The sequence below is a fragment of the Drosophila willistoni genome, unplaced genomic scaffold, assembly GCF_018902025.1.
Source record: "Drosophila willistoni isolate 14030-0811.24 unplaced genomic scaffold, UCI_dwil_1.1 Seg589, whole genome shotgun sequence".
Classification (NCBI taxonomy): domain Eukaryota; kingdom Metazoa; phylum Arthropoda; class Insecta; order Diptera; family Drosophilidae; genus Drosophila; species Drosophila willistoni.
In genome coordinates this window covers 259385-278056 of record NW_025814507.1, presented here as the reverse complement: position 1 = coordinate 278056, position 18672 = coordinate 259385, and the positions used below count along the sequence as shown (strand labels likewise).

At 37.1% G+C, this 18672-nt stretch overlaps 1 protein-coding gene across 1 annotated transcript; it reads left to right on the top strand.

Moving 5' to 3' along the window:
• The first annotated feature begins 1137 nt into the window (after window positions 1–1137).
• On the top strand, window positions 1138–6647 carry LOC124461682. The gene is made up of 3 exons (XM_047013173.1): window positions 1138–3620; window positions 5262–5832; window positions 6627–6647. Exons 1-3 carry the CDS (start codon window positions 1138–1140, stop codon window positions 6645–6647), a joined length of 3075 nt encoding a protein of 1024 aa, XP_046869129.1.
• The last annotated feature ends 12025 nt before the right edge of the window (window positions 6648–18672 follow it).

Genomic DNA, 18672 nt, shown 5'->3' with positions numbered 1-18672 from the left:
TATTTACCTGGCAAAGAAAATCACATAGCAGATGCCTTTTCAGAATTAAAAAAGATGAAAACTTTTTAGGATCAACAGAGAGCACCGCAGCTACAATACATAGTGCTCATGAGGATAATGGAAATTACATTCCAATAGTTGAAAAACCCATTAATTATTTCAACAGGCAAATACAATTCATTAGAGGTTCAGAAGACAAAGCAGAAACATCAGCTTATTTTTATAAATCAAACATAAAAATAACATACAAAGAAATGACCAATGCTTACGCAAGGGATATAATTAAAATATATCTTTGCGGTAAGAAAACTTTACTATATTTTCATAATGAACAAGATTATCCCATATTTCAACAAGCCTTTATTGAAATAATACGATCGAACGCAAAAACAAAAACCTCGAAATTAACCATTAAGTTAGAGGACCTTTAAACGTTTGCACAATTCAAAGAAATAATCCTAAAACAACAAAAAGAATTAATACATCCAGGAATCGAAAAAACGATTAATTTGTTTAAAAAAAAATATTATTTTCCCGATTTTCAAAACCTAATTCAAAACATTATTAATGAATGCTCAGCAATATCGCAAAGACAGAAAATAGAAATACAAAACGCCAGAACTTTTTAATATCAGAGAAAAATACGTCATGGACTTTTACATGATCGACAATTTACAATTCCTTTTATGCATTGACATTTACTCCAAAGAGGAGGGACTAATGTAAATCCCAAGGAAAGAACAAATTTTAATTTTACCACACGTAAAATTACGTACATATAGACATGGCAACGACTGGAAACTGTGGTCTGTGCCAGGAGCCGGCCAACCAGGAAATGCTCACATGCTCCAGGTGTGCATCTCAATTCCACTGCACCTGCTGCGGATCGAAAAACAGTGCCACCTCGAGTTCCTGGATGTGCGAGACATGTCGCCACGTGTGTGATGAAGGTGAACATAACCTCGAAACTGAATCCCATTTCAAGGTTAACCACCCAGGCAACAAAGATCAACACGTGGAAGATGAAGCGATGCCGCAAGATCAGCAAATACTTTTGCAGCAATTAGAGGACGAAATGTGCCTCGAAAGGGAATATCAACCAATACTCCACAGGCGACGAGTACCAGAGCGCAGAGCATGCCGTGCAAAACCAACGGCATAACACCACAACAAGTAGCTGCTCGACAATCAATGCCGAGGGAATTACCAGTTTTCAAAGGAGATCCAAGAGAATGGCCACTTTTCATAAGCACCTATGAAACTAGCACCCGGATCGGTGGATACAGCAACGAGGAGAACGCTATGCGTCTGCAGAGATGTCTAAAAGGTAGGGCCCTTGAAGCCGTGCGAGACAGCCTACTGTTCCCAGAAATGCTGCCGAGCGTTATAAGTACTTTGAGAATGTACTTTGGACGCCCGGAACACATAATAAAACTGTTGATGGAGAATGTGCGAAATTTGCCTCCTCCAAAGGGCAAGCTAGAACCGTTGATCGAGTTTGCATTTGCGGTGAAAAATATGTGCGCTACCATTAGGGCAAGCAAGCTAGATGCGCACCTGAACAACCCTACGTTATTACAAGAGCTTATCGAGAAGACGGGACCTGATATGATGCTTAACTGGGCTCTACATTCAAAATCCATACCCTACCCGAATATACAGCACCTAGCGGATTGGTTGTTTGAATTGGCGGAAGCGGCGAGTCGCGTATCTACACCCAACATATTACTAGAAAGCGACAAGAAGAGAATCAACAGAGGAGTGATGCATACAGATACCGCAGCGCCTACAGATAGCCCTAAAAACACAGTCTGTGCGATATGCAAAGGACACCACAAACCAGTGTCTTGCGAAAAGTTGTGGCGGATGTCAGTCGAAGCCAGGTGGAACGCGATAAATAACCATCACCTATGTGCTCAGTGCCTCAAAAACCACAAGGGATCCTGCTGGAGTCGCGTAGCTTGCGCCATAAATGGCTGCAAAGCAAAACATCACCGTCTCCTTCATAAGGACGGGACGGAATGCGCTCTGCACAATCATCGTGGGTCACTAACCAACCAGCCGGAATGCTATGTTCGAATCGTTCCAGTCACTTTGCACTCCAATTCGAAATCCGTCGATATCTACGCATTTATGGATGACGGATCGACTCTAACACTTGTAGAAGAAAAATTGGCTGATGCGCTCGAAGTGAAAGGTTTCGCCAATCCACTATGCATTAGATGGACCGGCGATGTTAGTCGGCAGGAGCCGGAATCCAAGCAGCTGAACTTGAAAATCTCAAAACAAGGACTGGGCAATAAATTGTTTAAAGTAAATGAAGTCTGTACGGTTAAGTCCATTGGTCTTTCAGCCGAGACGATGATAGCAGATAGGATAAAACAGAGATATCCGCATTTAAAAAACCTGCGTATCCCGAGCTTCATTAACGCAATGCCTCAAATGATAATCGGCAGTAATAATCCGAATCTCATAGCTTCGCTAAAGGTGCGCGAAGGAAAATGGCAGCAACCAATAGCTGCAAAAACGAGACTAGGATGGACTATATATGGAGGATCGGGACGATCTGGGGGAGGACTCAACCTGCATCGCTGTCAATGCGATCTGGATTTGCATGAGATGGTTAAAAAACATTTGCTAACGGAGGAAAAATCACCGCCGATATTTACCAAGTCCCCTGATGAAGAGCGATCTCTACAGATTCTGGAGGACACTGTTAGTTACAGCTCGCGGACGTACACCACGGGATTGCTTTGGAAAGATGGGGCCCGTGTATTTCCAAATAGCCTGCCAGTAGCAAAACGACGACTCTTATGCATGCAAAAGAAAATGGCAGCAGACCCTCCTTTTGCGAATGAGCTACATAATCAAATACAAAACTTGATAGCCAAAGGCTATGCCAGAAAGTTGCCAGAGGAAGAAATCAGGGAGAAACCCGAAAACGCATGGTACTTACCCATTTTTACTGTACGAAATCCACATAAACCTGACAGGGTCAGATTGGTGTGGGACGCGGCAGCTCAATCATCAGGAGTAGCCCTAAATGACTTTCTTCTAAAGGGGCCCGATTTGCTCGTGCCCTTGCTGCAGATTATGTACAACTTTAGGATGAGAGCAATCGGCGTGAGCGGTGACATCGCCGAAATGTTCCATCGAATAGCAGTACAAGAAGAAGACGCTAAAGCACAACGATTCCTATGGCAAAATCAGACAACCGGAGTTGTAGAAACTTTCCAATTAAATGTGTTGACATTTGGAGCCACGTGCTCACCCTGTATAGCGCACTATGTGCGTGACTTGAACGCTAAGAAACACGCGGACGAGTTTCCTGCGGCAGCTAAAGCTATTCAGTCAAGTCACTATGTAGACGACTACATCGATTCATGCCATTCAGAAGAAGAAGCCATTATATTAGCGAAGGAAGTTAGAGAAGTCCACGCACGCGGGGGCTTTCATATGCGCAAGTGGTGTTCGAACTCCAAACGGGTACTCGCTGCACTTTGCGACACAACAACCTACGACGAAAAACAGTTCTTTAACAGTGAAGAGAGACACTATTATGAGAAAATATTGGGCATGCGGTGGAGCCCACATCACGATGCCTTCACCTATGCACTAAAGTTTGTACGCCTGAAGCGCAACATAATAGCGACAAGAGTCGCACCAACCAAAAGGGAAATTTTACAAGTTTTGATGATGTTTTTGACCCCATGGGTTTTGTATCCTGTATAATGATGTATCTCAAAATACTGCTTCAACAAGTTTGGCGATCGAAGATTGATTGGGATGAGGAAATACCACCCAATCTGCAGGATATGTGGCAATCATGGCTGTCCTTCTTACCCTTGATAGAGAACGTGCAAATTCCGAGATGCTATTTTAAAAATTGGCATGCAAAAGACTGCCGAGTTCAAATTTACGTATTCGTGGATGCGGGAGAAGACGCTTACTCTGCCGTTGCGTATTTCCGTATCGAACAAAATAACCAAATACTTTTGAGTCTCGTTTCAGCCAAATCCAAGGTAGCTCCGTTGCTCGTTCTCGATACCCCGCTTGGAGCTACAGGCAGCAGTAACTGGAGCGCGACTGATGAAAAACATAATAGCATGAAGTCGACTTTGAGGAATGTTACTTATGGACCGACTCGAAAACGGTACTAGCGTGGCTCGATGGAGACCCACGACGATATCAACAATATGTAATGTTTAGGATAGCCGAGATATGTGAGCTCACAGAGGCCAGAAACTGGAGTTGGGTACCAAGCAAACTAAATGTTGCGGACATCGCCACCAAACGACAACATAGGGTTGAAACATATACACAATGGTTCGAAGGACCCAAATTCCTAAAACTACCGCCGGCTGATTGGCCGACGGAAACTACCAATGAAAGGACAGCCGCTGAGGAACTGCGTCCTCGTTTCCTTCACATGCGAAGGGAATCAGTAAGAATCAATTACGAGTCCTTTTCAAAATGGAATCGATTGACAAGGGCAATTGCATGTTGGCTTGCCTATAAGAGGAAATTGATCAAGAAAATACGTATATCAAATAAGAATACAAACCGACCGGCGTCCCAAATTAATGAAGCCAGAATGTTTCTTTATCGGAACATACAACAAGAATGTAACAACGAAGAGTACACAGCCATCGAAAACGGCCAACACGTTTGCCGGAGCAGTCCACTATGGAGGTTACAACTCTTTCTAAATGACCATGGGGTATTGTGTGTACGCGAGCCAGTCGCTTCGCTGGCATCCCTGAAGGACGAATCGCTCTACCCACCCAACACTGGGTTACAAAGCTGATAGTCCGGCACTATCATGAAAAATATTATCACATGAATCATGAGACAACAGTAAATGAGGTGAGGCAAAAATATTTTATTCCAAAACTAAGACCTCTCCTTAAAGGGATTCGTCGAAATTGCCAACAATGTAAGCTGAGTAGTGCTCGACCCATGGCACCCTTAATGGCGCCCCTACCGAGGGCTAGACTGGGTGCATTCAAGCCAGCGTTTACGTATGTAGGAGTTGATTATTTTGGGCCACTAACAGTTATCGATGGAAGAAAGTCATTGAAAAGGTGGGGCATGCTGATAACCTGCCTCACAATGCGAGCAATAAGCATTGAGATCGTGCATAGTCTAACCACAAACTCATGCCTAATGGGCTTAAGACGCCATATATCGCGCCGAGGCATACCAAAGGAAATATATAGCGATAACGGGACTAATTTTCGAGGGACCGATGCCTTTCTTAGAGACAAAATTCAACTGGAAGATGCAAAAATGCACCGAGAATTGTCGCAGCAGGAAATATCGTGGTACTTCAACCCACCGTCAGCTCCTCACATGGGAGGAGCCTGGGAGCGCTTAGTGCGTTCCGTTAAAACCGTGTTATACCGTATAACACCAAATCAAAAATTCTCAGATGAAAGTCTTCTTACCGCAATGGCAGAGGTGGAAATGACGGTCAACTCCAGGCCCCTGACATACGTGTCCCTGGATGACGAAGACCAAGAAGCTCTTACGCCAAATCACCTGTTGCTTGGCTCATCAAACGGAGAAAAACCGATTTGCGATCCGGAACAAATCGACTATAAATGGTCGCTCCGCCAGAGTGAGATGTTTTCCAACCTATTTTGGAAACGCTGGGTCAAAGAGATGCTACCAAACATAACACGAAGGTCCAAGTGGCATAAAAAAGTAAAGCCAATTGGTGTAGGCGATATTGTACTTATAGTGGACGAAAATCAGCGTCGTAATACCTGGACAAAGGGTCGAGTGGTCGAAGTGACCACAGCAGAAGATGGTCAAGTCCGGCAGGCGAAGGTACAGACACAACTAGGTGTCCTCTCCAGACCAGCAGTAAAGTTAGCAATCCTCGATGTCGGGAAAAATGAAGCAAGCTCCATTGGCTCGCTTGCTGGGAGGGGAATGTTGCCGAAATTCGGGCCTGCGAATAAACTTCGTACCACTGTAACACAAAACGGAACTCTGTCCGAACAAGCAGAATGACGCTCTTTAAAAACTTTAAAACTCTCTCTCTCTCATTCTACTCTTGCGGTACTTTATTATACATAAGTAGACACATAATCGCGAAAATACGCAGCTGCATTGATCTAAGTACATACATAAGAACCGCGTGTTCAGTTGTTTTTTCGTAGCCAAGAGGCCAAGACTAGAGTAAGTGGAATGAGATTGTATAATTATTAGTTATAAGAAATTTGTAAAATAACCTGAAATTACTTGCAGAATTAAAAAGCTTACGCTGACCTAACTTGAGGATTAAATGGATTAAATTTATTTCAAAGTCCGAACAAGCAGAATGACGCTCTTTAAAAACTTTAAAACTCTCTCTCTCTCATTCAACTCTTGCGGTACTTTATTATACATAAGTAGACACAACCGCGAAAATACGCAGCTGCATTGATCTAAGTACATACATAAGAACCGCGTGTTCAGTTGTTTTTTCGTAGCCAAGAGGCCAAGACTAGAGTAAGTGGAATGAGATTGTATAATTATTAGTTATAAGAAATTTGTAAAATAACCTGAAATTACTTGCAAAATTAAAAAGCTTACGCTGACCTAACTTGAGGATTAAATGGATTAAATTTATTTCAAAGGCACTGGCGGAGCTAGATTAACTAGTCGAACGAGCAACAGGTATATTAAAATCGCCAAAATGTATGTAACAAGCAGAAGGAAGCATCTCCGACCCCACAAAGTATATATATTCTTGATCAGGATCAACAACCGAGTCGATCTAGCCATGTCCGTCTGTCCGTCCGTCTGTCCGTCCGTCCGTCTGTCCGTCTGTCCGTATGAACACCTAGATCTCGGAGACTGTAAGAGCTAGAGCCACCAAATTTGGTATGTAGACTCGTGTAGTATGTAGAGTGATCAAGTTTATTTCAAATTTTTGCCACGCCCCTTTCCGCCCCGCAATTTAAAAAAAGCGTTTATCTCAAAAACTATTCCAGCTAGAGACACCATATTTGGTATGTATATTCGCTTAGTAAATGCACACATGTTGTATGTGTAAAAATTTTGCCACGCCCTTTTCCGCCCCGTAATTTGAAAAACTTGATTATCTCCATATTTTTTTACCTTATGCAATCACACTTGGCACACTTAAATTTAATACTAATATCTAGCAAAATACCAAATTTGATCAAAATGGACAAAAAACAGTTATGCATATAAACGTTTTTCCATAAGGCCGAAGTTGGCCGTTGTGGCTGGTGGGGGCGCTAGGGTGCTCGTATGATTGAGTGAGCGAGATACTAAGATATGCTTGTAAAAAGCATGTGAAAATGCATTTGTTTAATAAAGTTGAAATATTTGCTTTACTGGTGTATGGTATACCTAAGTCGGCGAGACGACTTACTTACTTCATTTTTATTTAGTTATGTTCACATTTTTTTTTGGTTTTGATTTTGTTATCAAGTCTTGTAAAGCAATTGCTCATGCTTACTTTCTTTTAAAATTTTTTTTTTCTTTTCTTCTATGTTTTCACTTTCTTAATTTTTTTTTGTTATAGATTGTTTTTTTGACCTTTCAATTTTTCATTAGATTTCATTCTTTTCTTTTTATTCTGCTAAAATTTTGTTAATTTATTTGTCTTCATTTTTTTTTATCATTTTCAGTGTATGTTACCTCGCGACTTGACGAAAAAAAAAAAAATTTTGCTTTGCGTTTTTTTCTTTGTAAATTTGTTTGCCTCTCTTTTTTCACTTGCTTTACTCCCTCTGTTTTCTCTTTCTTATTACCAATTATTACTTGTACAATAACCTCTCATGCACTTGTTCTAACTTTCGATTATATACCATTACCTAGATTTAAACAAAAAAAAGAAGTTAACATTTTTCGTTTTCACTCGTTTTCCACATTCTTCATCTGGTTTCAACCTTTTTACTTTCTTTTCACTCTGGTTAGATTGTTTTTCAAATGGGTTGTTTTCTTTTCTTTTTTCTTGCAATTTTTATACTTTTTTAACTCTGATATATTTTTCTTTGGGCTGCGTGTTTTTGCCGTTTTTCACTTCTCACCGCTTGCCCTAGCACTTGCCGGTGTCGTAACGAAATTTGAGTGATCAGTTGGTCGCCAATGTAATTGCTTCGTCCCCTTTGGTGAATAACTTCTTCGCTGCTTGCTCTATCCAACATGAATATCTTGGAATTCTGGCTTTGGAAATCATCGATACCAAAATTTGGGCTTTATATTTGTCTAACAAAAAAATCATATACATATATGGGATAAATATGAATGTCGTTAATGCTTTTTTTTTTCTAGAGCTGTATAATTACCTTCTGCTTAATCAAAGAAATTTTACAATTTTAATACATTTCAATTTCCATATTTTGGCATTATGAACAAACATACCGAGACTTAGCAAATCTGCGTGCAAAAATTTTATTTGCCAAAAGTACCAAATTTTATTCAATCAAAGAAAAATTAGCACTTAATTAGTATATCTTGAAATCTATTTCTCTAGAACACCAACATAATTGATTTCTTTTTATCACCGATTCAAGTCCATGAAGGATGGCTTGTATTTATTCGGATTTAAAATTTACTTGTGTTATTTTAACCAGAAAAAAAAATGAACTGTTAATTTTTTTCACTTCCTGCAAAGGACTTTTTCGCTCGGTTGCCAATTTGGAAAGAGTTCCATTTTCTAAAAAAAATCATCTTCCTTTCTTTTTTTTAAGTGCACCTACATGAATGCATTTAACGTTGGGTGCCAAAAATTATTGTAACGTAAAAAGCCTCAATGCTGTTGATGGGCAACTAAATATCCATAAATACGAAACCACAAAGGCTTACCAACCATTGCAATCGGCAACTATACGTTATTGTGTGAGGCCTATCTTAAAGTTAACCCGTTTCATCTGCGGGACTCTTAATGCGGCCAGCATGACAATCGGCTGGGGTGGTTCTTTGATGAATGTGTTTCACCCACTCACACGTCAGCAACTTTAAATAAAGTCCCTGTGCTGAAACTCGAAATAGAATAGAGAGAAAAGAATAGAAGAAAATAGTCCTAGTGTTGGCTATTACCTCATTATAAATATTAGTATTCACTTAAATTAAATTTTCCACAATCATTCATTTCTTAAAATCTAATATTTCATTTAGTAGTATTTGTGAGAACAAAGTTAACTTACTCAGAGGGCCGGGGCTAACTTCGACCGCGTCAAAATTTTTATACCCTTGCAACTTTTATGGTAACTCTTTCCTTACCTATATTAATTTTGGTCAGAAGTGTGCAACGCATAGAAGGAAGCATCTCCGACCATATAAAGTATATATATTCTTGATCAGCACGACGAGGTAAGTTCAAATAGCCATGTCCGTCCGTCCGTCCGTCTGTCCGTCCGTCTGGATCAACGCAAACTCCTCTTAGACCGTTAGAGCTACAGAGTTGAAATTTTGCATGTAGGTTTGTATATGCTGCAGGCGTTGTATATCTCAGATTCAGCCGGATCGTATCACTATATCATATAACTCCCATACAAATGGCAAAGTCACGAACAGTGACTTTTCTTAATAACTTCGTTATTTTCTGAGCTATTGTCATGAAATTTAATATTGGTGAGGGAATTACACATATAAACGACTGTGCTAAATTTGATCAAGATCGGGTGACTATATCATATAGCTCCCATAGGAACGATCGGTCGAAAACAGTGACTTTTGTCAATAACTTCGTTACTTTTGACGCGATTGCTTTCAAATTAAACATTTGTTAGTTTAATATATCTGTTAATGACTGTGCCAAATTTGATAAGGATCAGGTAGCTATATCATATAGCTCCGATAGGAACAATCGGTGGAAAACAGTGACTTTGATGGCTATAGGTAGGGATAGAGTTACCAAAAAAGTTGCAAGGGTATACAAACTTTGACGCGGTCGAAGTTAGCCACGGCCCTCTGGTTGACATATGGGATAATCTTGTCCATTATGAAAATATAGTACAGTTTTCTAACCGCAATGATATTCTTTGACTATATACCTTGCGTAAGCATTGGTCATTTCTTTGTATGTTATTATACCCTTGCAAAAAGGGTATATTAATTTTGGTCAAAAGTGTGCAACCCATAGAAGGAAGCATCTCCGACCATATAAAGTATATATATACTTGATCAGCACGACGAGGTGAGTTCAAATAGCCATGTCCGTCCGTCCGTCTGTCCGTCTGTCCGCCCGTCTGGATCAACGCAAACTCCTTAGATCGTTAGAGCTACAGAGTTGAAATTTTGCACGTAGGCTTGTATATACTGCAGGCGTTGTATATCTCGGATTCAGCCGGATCGGATCACTATATCATATAGCTCCCATACAAATGGCAAAGTCACGAACAGTGACTTTTCTTAATAACTTCGTTATTTTCTGAGCTATTGTCATGAAATTTAATATTGGTGAGTTAATTACACATATAATAACGACTATGCCAAATTTGATGAAGATCGGGTGACTATATCATATAGCTCCCATAGGAACGATCGGTCGAAAACAGTGACTTTTGTCAATAACTTCGTTACTTTTGACGCGATTGCTTTCAAATTAAACATTTGTTAGTTTAATATATCTGTTAATGACTGTGCCAAATTTGATAAGGATCAGGTAGCTATATCATATAGCTCCGATAGGAACAATCGGTGGAAAACAGTGACTTTGATGGCTATAGGTAAGGATAGAGTTACCAAAAAGTTGCAAGGGTATACAAACTTTGACGCGGTCGAAGTTAGCCACGGCCCTCTGGTTGAAATATGGGATAATCTTGTCCATTATGAAAATATAGTACAGTTTTCTAACCGCAATGATATTCTTTGACTATATACCTTGCGTAAGCATTGGTCATTTCTTTGTATGTTATTATACCCTTGCAAAAAGGGTATATTAATTTTGGTCAAAAGTGTGCAACCCATAGAAGGAAGCATCTCCGACCATATAAAGTATATATATTCTTGATCAGCACGACGAGGTGAGTTCAAATAGCCATGTCCGTCCGTCCGTCCGTCCGTCTGTCCGTCTGTCCGCCCGTCTGGATCAACGCAAACTCCTTAGATCGTTAGAGCTACAGAGTTGAAATTTTGCATGTAGGCTTGTATATACTGCAGGCGCTGTATTTCTCGGATTCAGCCGGATCGGATCACTATATCATATAACTCCCATACAAATGGCAAAGTCACGAACAGTGACTTTTCTTAATAACTTCGTTATTTTCTGAGCTATTATCATGAAATTTAATATTGTTAATTACACATACAAACGACTATGCAAAATTTGATGAAGATTGGGTGACTATATCATATAATAACAACAGAAGGTATAAAACCTAACCCAAATTAAAGATTTTCAAAACCTAATGCAAAACATTATTAACGAATACTCAGTATGAAATATTGCAAAGACAGAAAATGGAAATAAAAAACTAACTTATGAAATAACACCAGAAACTTTTAATATCAGAGAAAAATTCGTCATGGACTTTTACATGATCGACAATTTACAATTCCTTTCATGCATTGACATTTACTCCCAATTTGCAACAATTGTAGAAGTAAAATCTAGAGATTGGTTAGAAGCCAAGAGAGCAATTATGAAAGTATTCACTGAAATGGGCAAACCAATAGAAATAAAATCAGACAAAGATTCAGCATTTCTGTGTATAGCACTAAAAAATTGGCTACAAGACGAAAATGTAAAGTTAGAAATTACAACAAGTAAAAACGGCATCTCAGAAGTAGAAAGATTCCACTAAAAAATTGGCTACAAGAAGAAAATGTAAAGTTAGAAATTACAACAAGTAAAAACGGCATCTCAGACGTTGAGAGATTCCATAAAACAGTAAATGAAAAACTCAGAATTATAAATAGTGAAAATGACATCGAAGATAAATTACTTAAATTTGAAAAAATTCTGTACATATACAACCATAAGACGAGACATAAAATAACTAACCGAACACCAGCGAACATTTTTATCTATGCAGGATCACCCAATCCAGGATCCACCCAGGATCCACCCAGGATCACAATAATACCCAAACGAATAAAATACATATTCTATTTGAATTCGTCTCGTCGTGCTGATCAAGAATATATATACTTTATATACTTCCTTCTATGCGTTGCACACTTCTGACCAAAATTAATATACCCTTTTTGCAAGGGTATAAACATCCACCTGGCTTAAACCAAATTGAAACTAGATATTTATCATTTCAAACATTCCTCAAGAAATAATAAAAACCACTATCTTCCTACTTCCTTACCAGATGAAAATAAAAATATTTTGACAGAAAATTCGTGCGATAAATTAGTATTAAAATTAATTAGTTAAAATAGTTTTTAACAACAACACTTTGTCAATAAGAATACAAAACCAATAGAAACTAACGAATGTATAATAGGCATTTTAAATCAAATCCCAACCACTTGTAAATACACTAAGACATATAAGCATTTTGAAACTAATTACATTGAACCAAACATAATTGTAACATGGAATTTACCAAAAACTAAACCTAATCAAAATTGCGTAAATAATGAAATAAAAAATGGAAGGCAATAACATAATAAAAACTTACGATTGTGCCTTATAACTAAACAAAATATCAATAATAGATTCATTGCTTAACAAACAATATCACCAGGCTAGAAGCTATTTCCTTTATCCAAACAAAAGAGATAATTAACGAACACACGAAATATTATACTGCATTTCAAACTATTACATTAACCACTTTTATACTAACTATAATAAGTTTGATTACATACTTAAGTTTACGGCAATGCCACAAGAATTAATAATTAAGCATTTTCGATCAAATAACAATCGTGGTCCCACAGAAATCATCGAAACCCCGATTGTTGAAAAAATTGAGTCCCAAATTATAAACAAAATTGATATTCCAATATTTACAACTGAGAAAAACCCCTTGCTATATCCCAATGTATCCGTCTGAGGACAGGCTATTTTTTTTAGGATGGGGGGAGTCATATATCACACTTCAATACTCAAAACCTTATAAATTTTTCGGCCCCTAAAATCAAACTTTAAAGTAAACATCGGTTTTTTTAAACACTTAGACACTTGCAATAACAATTGTCCCCCTCAAAATCAAAGCGTGTGAACGCTAGCTCATAATTAAATCACAGGCCAATAGAATCCTCTTTATTCATTAACAATTGAACACGTGCAATAATAATTGTCCCCCAAAAATCAAAATCGTGAGAACGCTAATTCAACATTAAAATTCGGGACAATCAATTCGCATCAATATCGATCACGCCACTCAAGGGCTCACAAATTTAGCCTATAAGACATTTTTGTACTTCCGTTTTAAGTATTCATCCAACGAATAAAGTCCCCTCTTTTAACTAAAACAAACAATATCTTTTTTTCCCCTTTGGAAGGACCAGATATTTAATTGGCGCAGTCGGTATGATCGGTAAAAGTGAACTTGTTATTCTATCCGTGTGACAGTTAGAATTATTATCCGTGCGTTACATAGAATTACCGAATAATCACTATAAAACTCCGATCCATCAAGAACTTACGGGAACGCTCAAAAGTGTACAACAGTGAAAAATATTTACGCCAACTATTCGCGGAAATATCAACTGTGTGTTACAACCATAAACTCCAATTGTGGAACAAAAACGCCAACTTGTGTGCGAATAAAATAAAACACCACTAAAAACAAGGCCGTAAAACTCACCGAAGCCCACCATCAATGTCTTCGCTAAGACAGATGGCAGACTATGATGGAGCGCCAGAGAATCTAACATCATTCATAAGAAGGATAGATTTCTTCATGCACCTATATCCAACCCATGACATAAGGCAACATAACATACAGCTCACTGGAGAGGCGCAACGGTAATGCCAACACCTGGCCGGAACACATCAATGAATTGAAGACGCAGACCCCAAGTGAGGAACTTCTTCGACGCCTCTACAACACCAACTATACAGGAAACATTCGTAAGTTTGTAACAGAATTCGAAGACAAATCCTATATTATCACAAACAAACTAAGTCTGCAAAACGATGCAAATAACACTACTCTTTATACAAATGCTTTAAATAACACCATAAAAGATCTAATCAACAAAAAATTACCCGATAGATTATTTATGACGTTAGCTAGATATGATATAACCACCGTTGTAACCAAACTGAAACAAGTAGCTTAAAGAGAAGGGTTATACGAGGATAGTATAACAGTAATCAGAAAATCAAATCAAAGCCAAAATCAAAACCAAAAAAATTGAAAAATCTAGTTGTACTATTGTACAACTCCGTCTCAAGCAAAATAAGCCGATACAACACAAAACCAAAAACTTTTCCAAGAATTTCAACAAAAATTAAATATTGACAGGGTTCAAAATCCAATGAATTATCAACAGCAAAATAACTATCCAAAAAATCATGTAGCAAACCAGCCTACAAAAAGACAAAGAGAAAGTAATAGTGGAATTAGCAAAATGGACACATCAGAAAATTTTCATCAGAATGCCTCGAAACAATCGGAAGAAGAGATAGTGACAAGCCCTTTATCAAAATAAAAATGAATAATAAACCTTTGAGATGTGTAGTCGACTCAGGATCTTCAATAAACATAATGTCCGAGAACTTTTTTAATTTCAAAACCCATTTAGGAGAAAGCAATGAGTATAGACTCGACCATTTAAGCAACGAAGAAACAAAAACTTAAACAAGTTTTTTACCAATTCAGTGACATTCAATACCGCGAAGGTGAAAATTTGACTTTCACGAGTACAATAAGGCACTCTATTCATACAAAACATGAGGACCCAATTTATAAACGTCCATACAAATATCCCCAAACATTTGAGTATTTCATCACGTACTATCACTCAGAAAGGAATTTAACAAACTAAGAGAAGCTAATCTTAAACTCCAACTCGACAAATGCGAATTTATAAAAAAAACAGAACTTGGTCATATAATAACAGAAGGTATAAAACCTGACAGAAGGTATAAAACTAAACCCAAATAAAATCAAAGCAATTCAAAATTTTCCGATCCCTAAAACCCCAAAATAAACAATATTATTCTTAGGATTATGCGGATTCTTCCGGAAATTCATACCAAACTTTGCACATATTGCAAAACCTTTAAATCTTGCATTAAAGAAAGGAGCTAAAATTAACATAGGCGACCCACATTATATTTCATCCTTTGAAAAATTAAAATGTCTTCTTATGAACGATCCCATACTTGCATATCCCGAGCAGATGCTAGCAATATAGCTTTAGGTGCGTTCATCTCACAGGACCATAGACCTATTTCTTATGGTAGTAGAACACTTAATGAACACGAACTTAAATATACAGCCATAGAAAAGGAATTACTATCTATTGTATGGGGAACCAAATATTTTAGGCCATACCTTTTCGGTGGTAAGTTCGAGATTCTAAGCGACCATAAGCCTTTAGTATGGCTCAACAATATAAAAGAACCAAATATGAAACTTCAAAGATGGAAAATAAAACTAAATGAGTTTAGTTTTTAACAAAATTAAATATTTACCTGGCAAAGAAAATCACATAGCAGATGCCTTTCCAGAATTAAAAAAGATGAAAACTTTTTAGGATCAACAGAGAGCACCGCAGCTACAATACATAGTGCTCATGAGGATAATGGAAATTACATTCCAATAGTTGAAAAACCCATTAATTATTTCAACAGGCAAATACAATTCATTAGAGGTTCAGAAGACAAAGCAGAAACATCAGCTTATTTTTATAAATCAAACATAAAAATAACATACAAAGAAATGACCAATGCTTACGCAAGGGATATAATTAAAAGATATCTTAGCGGTAAGAAAACTGTACTATATTTTCAGAATGAAATTGATTATCCCATATTTCAACAAGCCTTTATTGAAATAATACGATCGAACGCAAATACAAAAACCTCGAAATCAAGCATTAAGTTAGAGGACCTTTAAACGTTTGCACAATTCAAAGAAATAATCCTAAAACAACAAAAAGAATTATTACATCCAGGAATCGAAAAAGCGATTAATTTGTTTAAAAAAAAATATTATTTTCCCGATTTTCAAAACCTAATTCAAAACATTATTAATGAATGCTCAGCAATATCGCAAAGACAGAAAATAGAAATACAAAACTAACTTTTGAAATAACACCAGAACTTTTTAATATCAGAGAAAAATACGTCATGGACTTTTACATGATCGACAATTTACAATTCCTTTCATGCATTGACATTTACTCGAAATTTGCAACACTTGTAGAAGTAAAGTCTAAAGATTGGTTAGAAGCCAAGAGAGCAATTATGAAAGTATTCACTGAAATGGGCAAACCAGTAGAAATAAAATCAGACAAAGATTCAGCATTTCTGTGTATAGCACTAAAAAATTGGCTACAAGAAGAAAAAAAAATGTAAAGTTAGAAATTACAACAAGTAAAAACGGCATTTCAGAAGTAGAAAGATTCCATAAAACAGTAAATGAAAAACTCAGAATTATACATAGTGAAAATGACATCGAAGATAAATTACTTAAATTTGAAAAAATTCTGTACATATACAACCATAAGACGAGACATAAAACAACTAACCGAACACCAGCGGACATTTTTATCTATGCAGGATCTCCCGACAATAACACCCAAACAAATAAAATACATAAAATAAACAATTTAAATAGAGATAGACACGACTTCGAAATCGATACTAGATTAAAACAAGCACCATTAGTAAAGTCAAAAACCACAAACCACAAGACGAGAAAGAAATAGAGGACAAAAGATCACACACTACAAATCAAAATTCAAAAAGAAAAAGAAAGTTAATAAAAGCAAATGCGACAATTGATTAATTACAGATCAACAACTCAAGATGACTTTTGTGCATTATGCTATTCTTAATATTAAAATCAACATGCAGTCAATCCATTGACATAAACCCAGTAAAAGCACCGAGCGGTTACTTAATATTTAAAACAGAAACCATGGACTTACCGACAAACTTTGAATATCATTATTTAAAAGTGAATTTAACGCTAATAGATTTTACCTATAATAATTTAATGCAACAAGCACAGGAATTTAAAGACATAATTTGTATTCAATACTTAACAGAAAAACTGAGTAGGGAAATTAATGGAATCCAAATTGTAAAGCCTAACAAGCGAGGACTAATTAACGGAATTGGTTCAATACACAAATATCTTGATCAGGACGATAAAGACGAATTAGAAGAAAAAATAAATAATCTTGAAAGCAATAGTGTAAAAGCAATCGAACTAAATTACTTAATAGACACTATTAATAAAGGTTTAGAAATACTAAACAACCTCAAGAAAGAAAAGGAAAAATCAGTAAAATTAGAAGTTCAAACCTTTAACTTTGAGCACTTTACTGAATACATTGAAGACATAGAAATGGGCATGCAGCTCACTAGGCTTGGAATTTTTAACCCAAAACTTTTAAAATATAATCACTTAAGTCATGTTAATTCGAAAAAACTATTGAATACAAAAACATCCACCTGGCTTAAACCAAATTCAAACGAGATATTTATCATTTCAAACATTCCTCAAGAAATAATAAAAAGCCCTATTTGAGATACTTCCTTATCCATTTTATTTATAACACTTGCAGTGGAGTCCACTGTCTTCGTATCTATTAGCAATATATCAACAAACTTGTTTATTTTGTTAACAACAATTTTAGGATTTATTACACTGTTTTTATACCCTTACAGAGGGCATTATAAAATTGCTCAGATGTTTGTAACGCACAGAAGCAGACATTTCCGACCCCATAAAGTATATATATTCTTGATCAGCATAAGAAGCTGAGTCGATACAGCCATGTCCGTCTGTCCGTCCGTCCGTCTGTGCAAATCAACTTCACGCAGCCATCTTAAGAGCTATAGGGATGAAACTTGATATTTGAGCTACTTATAGCCCAGATAAAGTATGAAAATTGTCATGATCGGACCATTAGAAAAAACATTTTCATATAAATTGGAGTATCCCCATGAAATTAACTAATATTATAGTTTTGGATATAAAACATCAGATCCCGAAATTTCAATCAGATCGGATAAACATAACACAAGTTACAGTCAATATAATAATAGGCTTTGCTCCCAGCTCTGCCGGCAGCGCTGCTTGCTGTCTACTACATCTTTCGTCATCAACAGCAACGCTACGTAAACTGTATGTGTATGCGTGCCAATCGCGGCATGCAGCATGGGAAAGAAGAAGAAAGAGAAATGGAAATGATATTTGGAAGGTTTTGTCTGTGCATTGATAAATTGTAGATACAGAAAAAGAGTTAAGAACTTGTAAAAATATTATGTATAAGGTCTGCAAGTGTATAACAACTTCGGCACAGCCGAAGTTATCTTTGATCATTTCTGATTTTATTTATTTGTATACATGTATATACATATATTAGGGTCGTATTTTTATACCCTTGCAAAAAGGGTATATTAATTTTGGTCAAAAGTGTGCAACGCATAGAAGGAAGCATCTCCGACCATATAAAGTATATATATTCTTGATCAGCACGACGAGGTGAGTTCAAATAGCCATGTCCGTCCGTCCGTCCGTCTGTCCGTCTGTCCGCCCGTCTGGATCAACGCAAACTCCT

Excerpts from the sequence above, each read along its gene's own strand:
- LOC124461682 (XM_047013173.1), top strand. The coding sequence starts at position 1,138 with ATGCCGTGCAAAACCAACGGCATAACACCACAACAAGTAGCTGCTCGA. Across the intron at positions 3,621-5,261 it reads GCCTTCACCTATGCACTAAA|AGACAAAATTCAACTGGAAG; the intron begins GTTTGTACGCCT and ends TGCCTTTCTTAG. Across the intron at positions 5,833-6,626 it reads GTCAAGTCCGGCAGGCGAAG|GCACTGGCGGAGCTAGATTA; the intron begins GTACAGACACAA and ends TTTATTTCAAAG.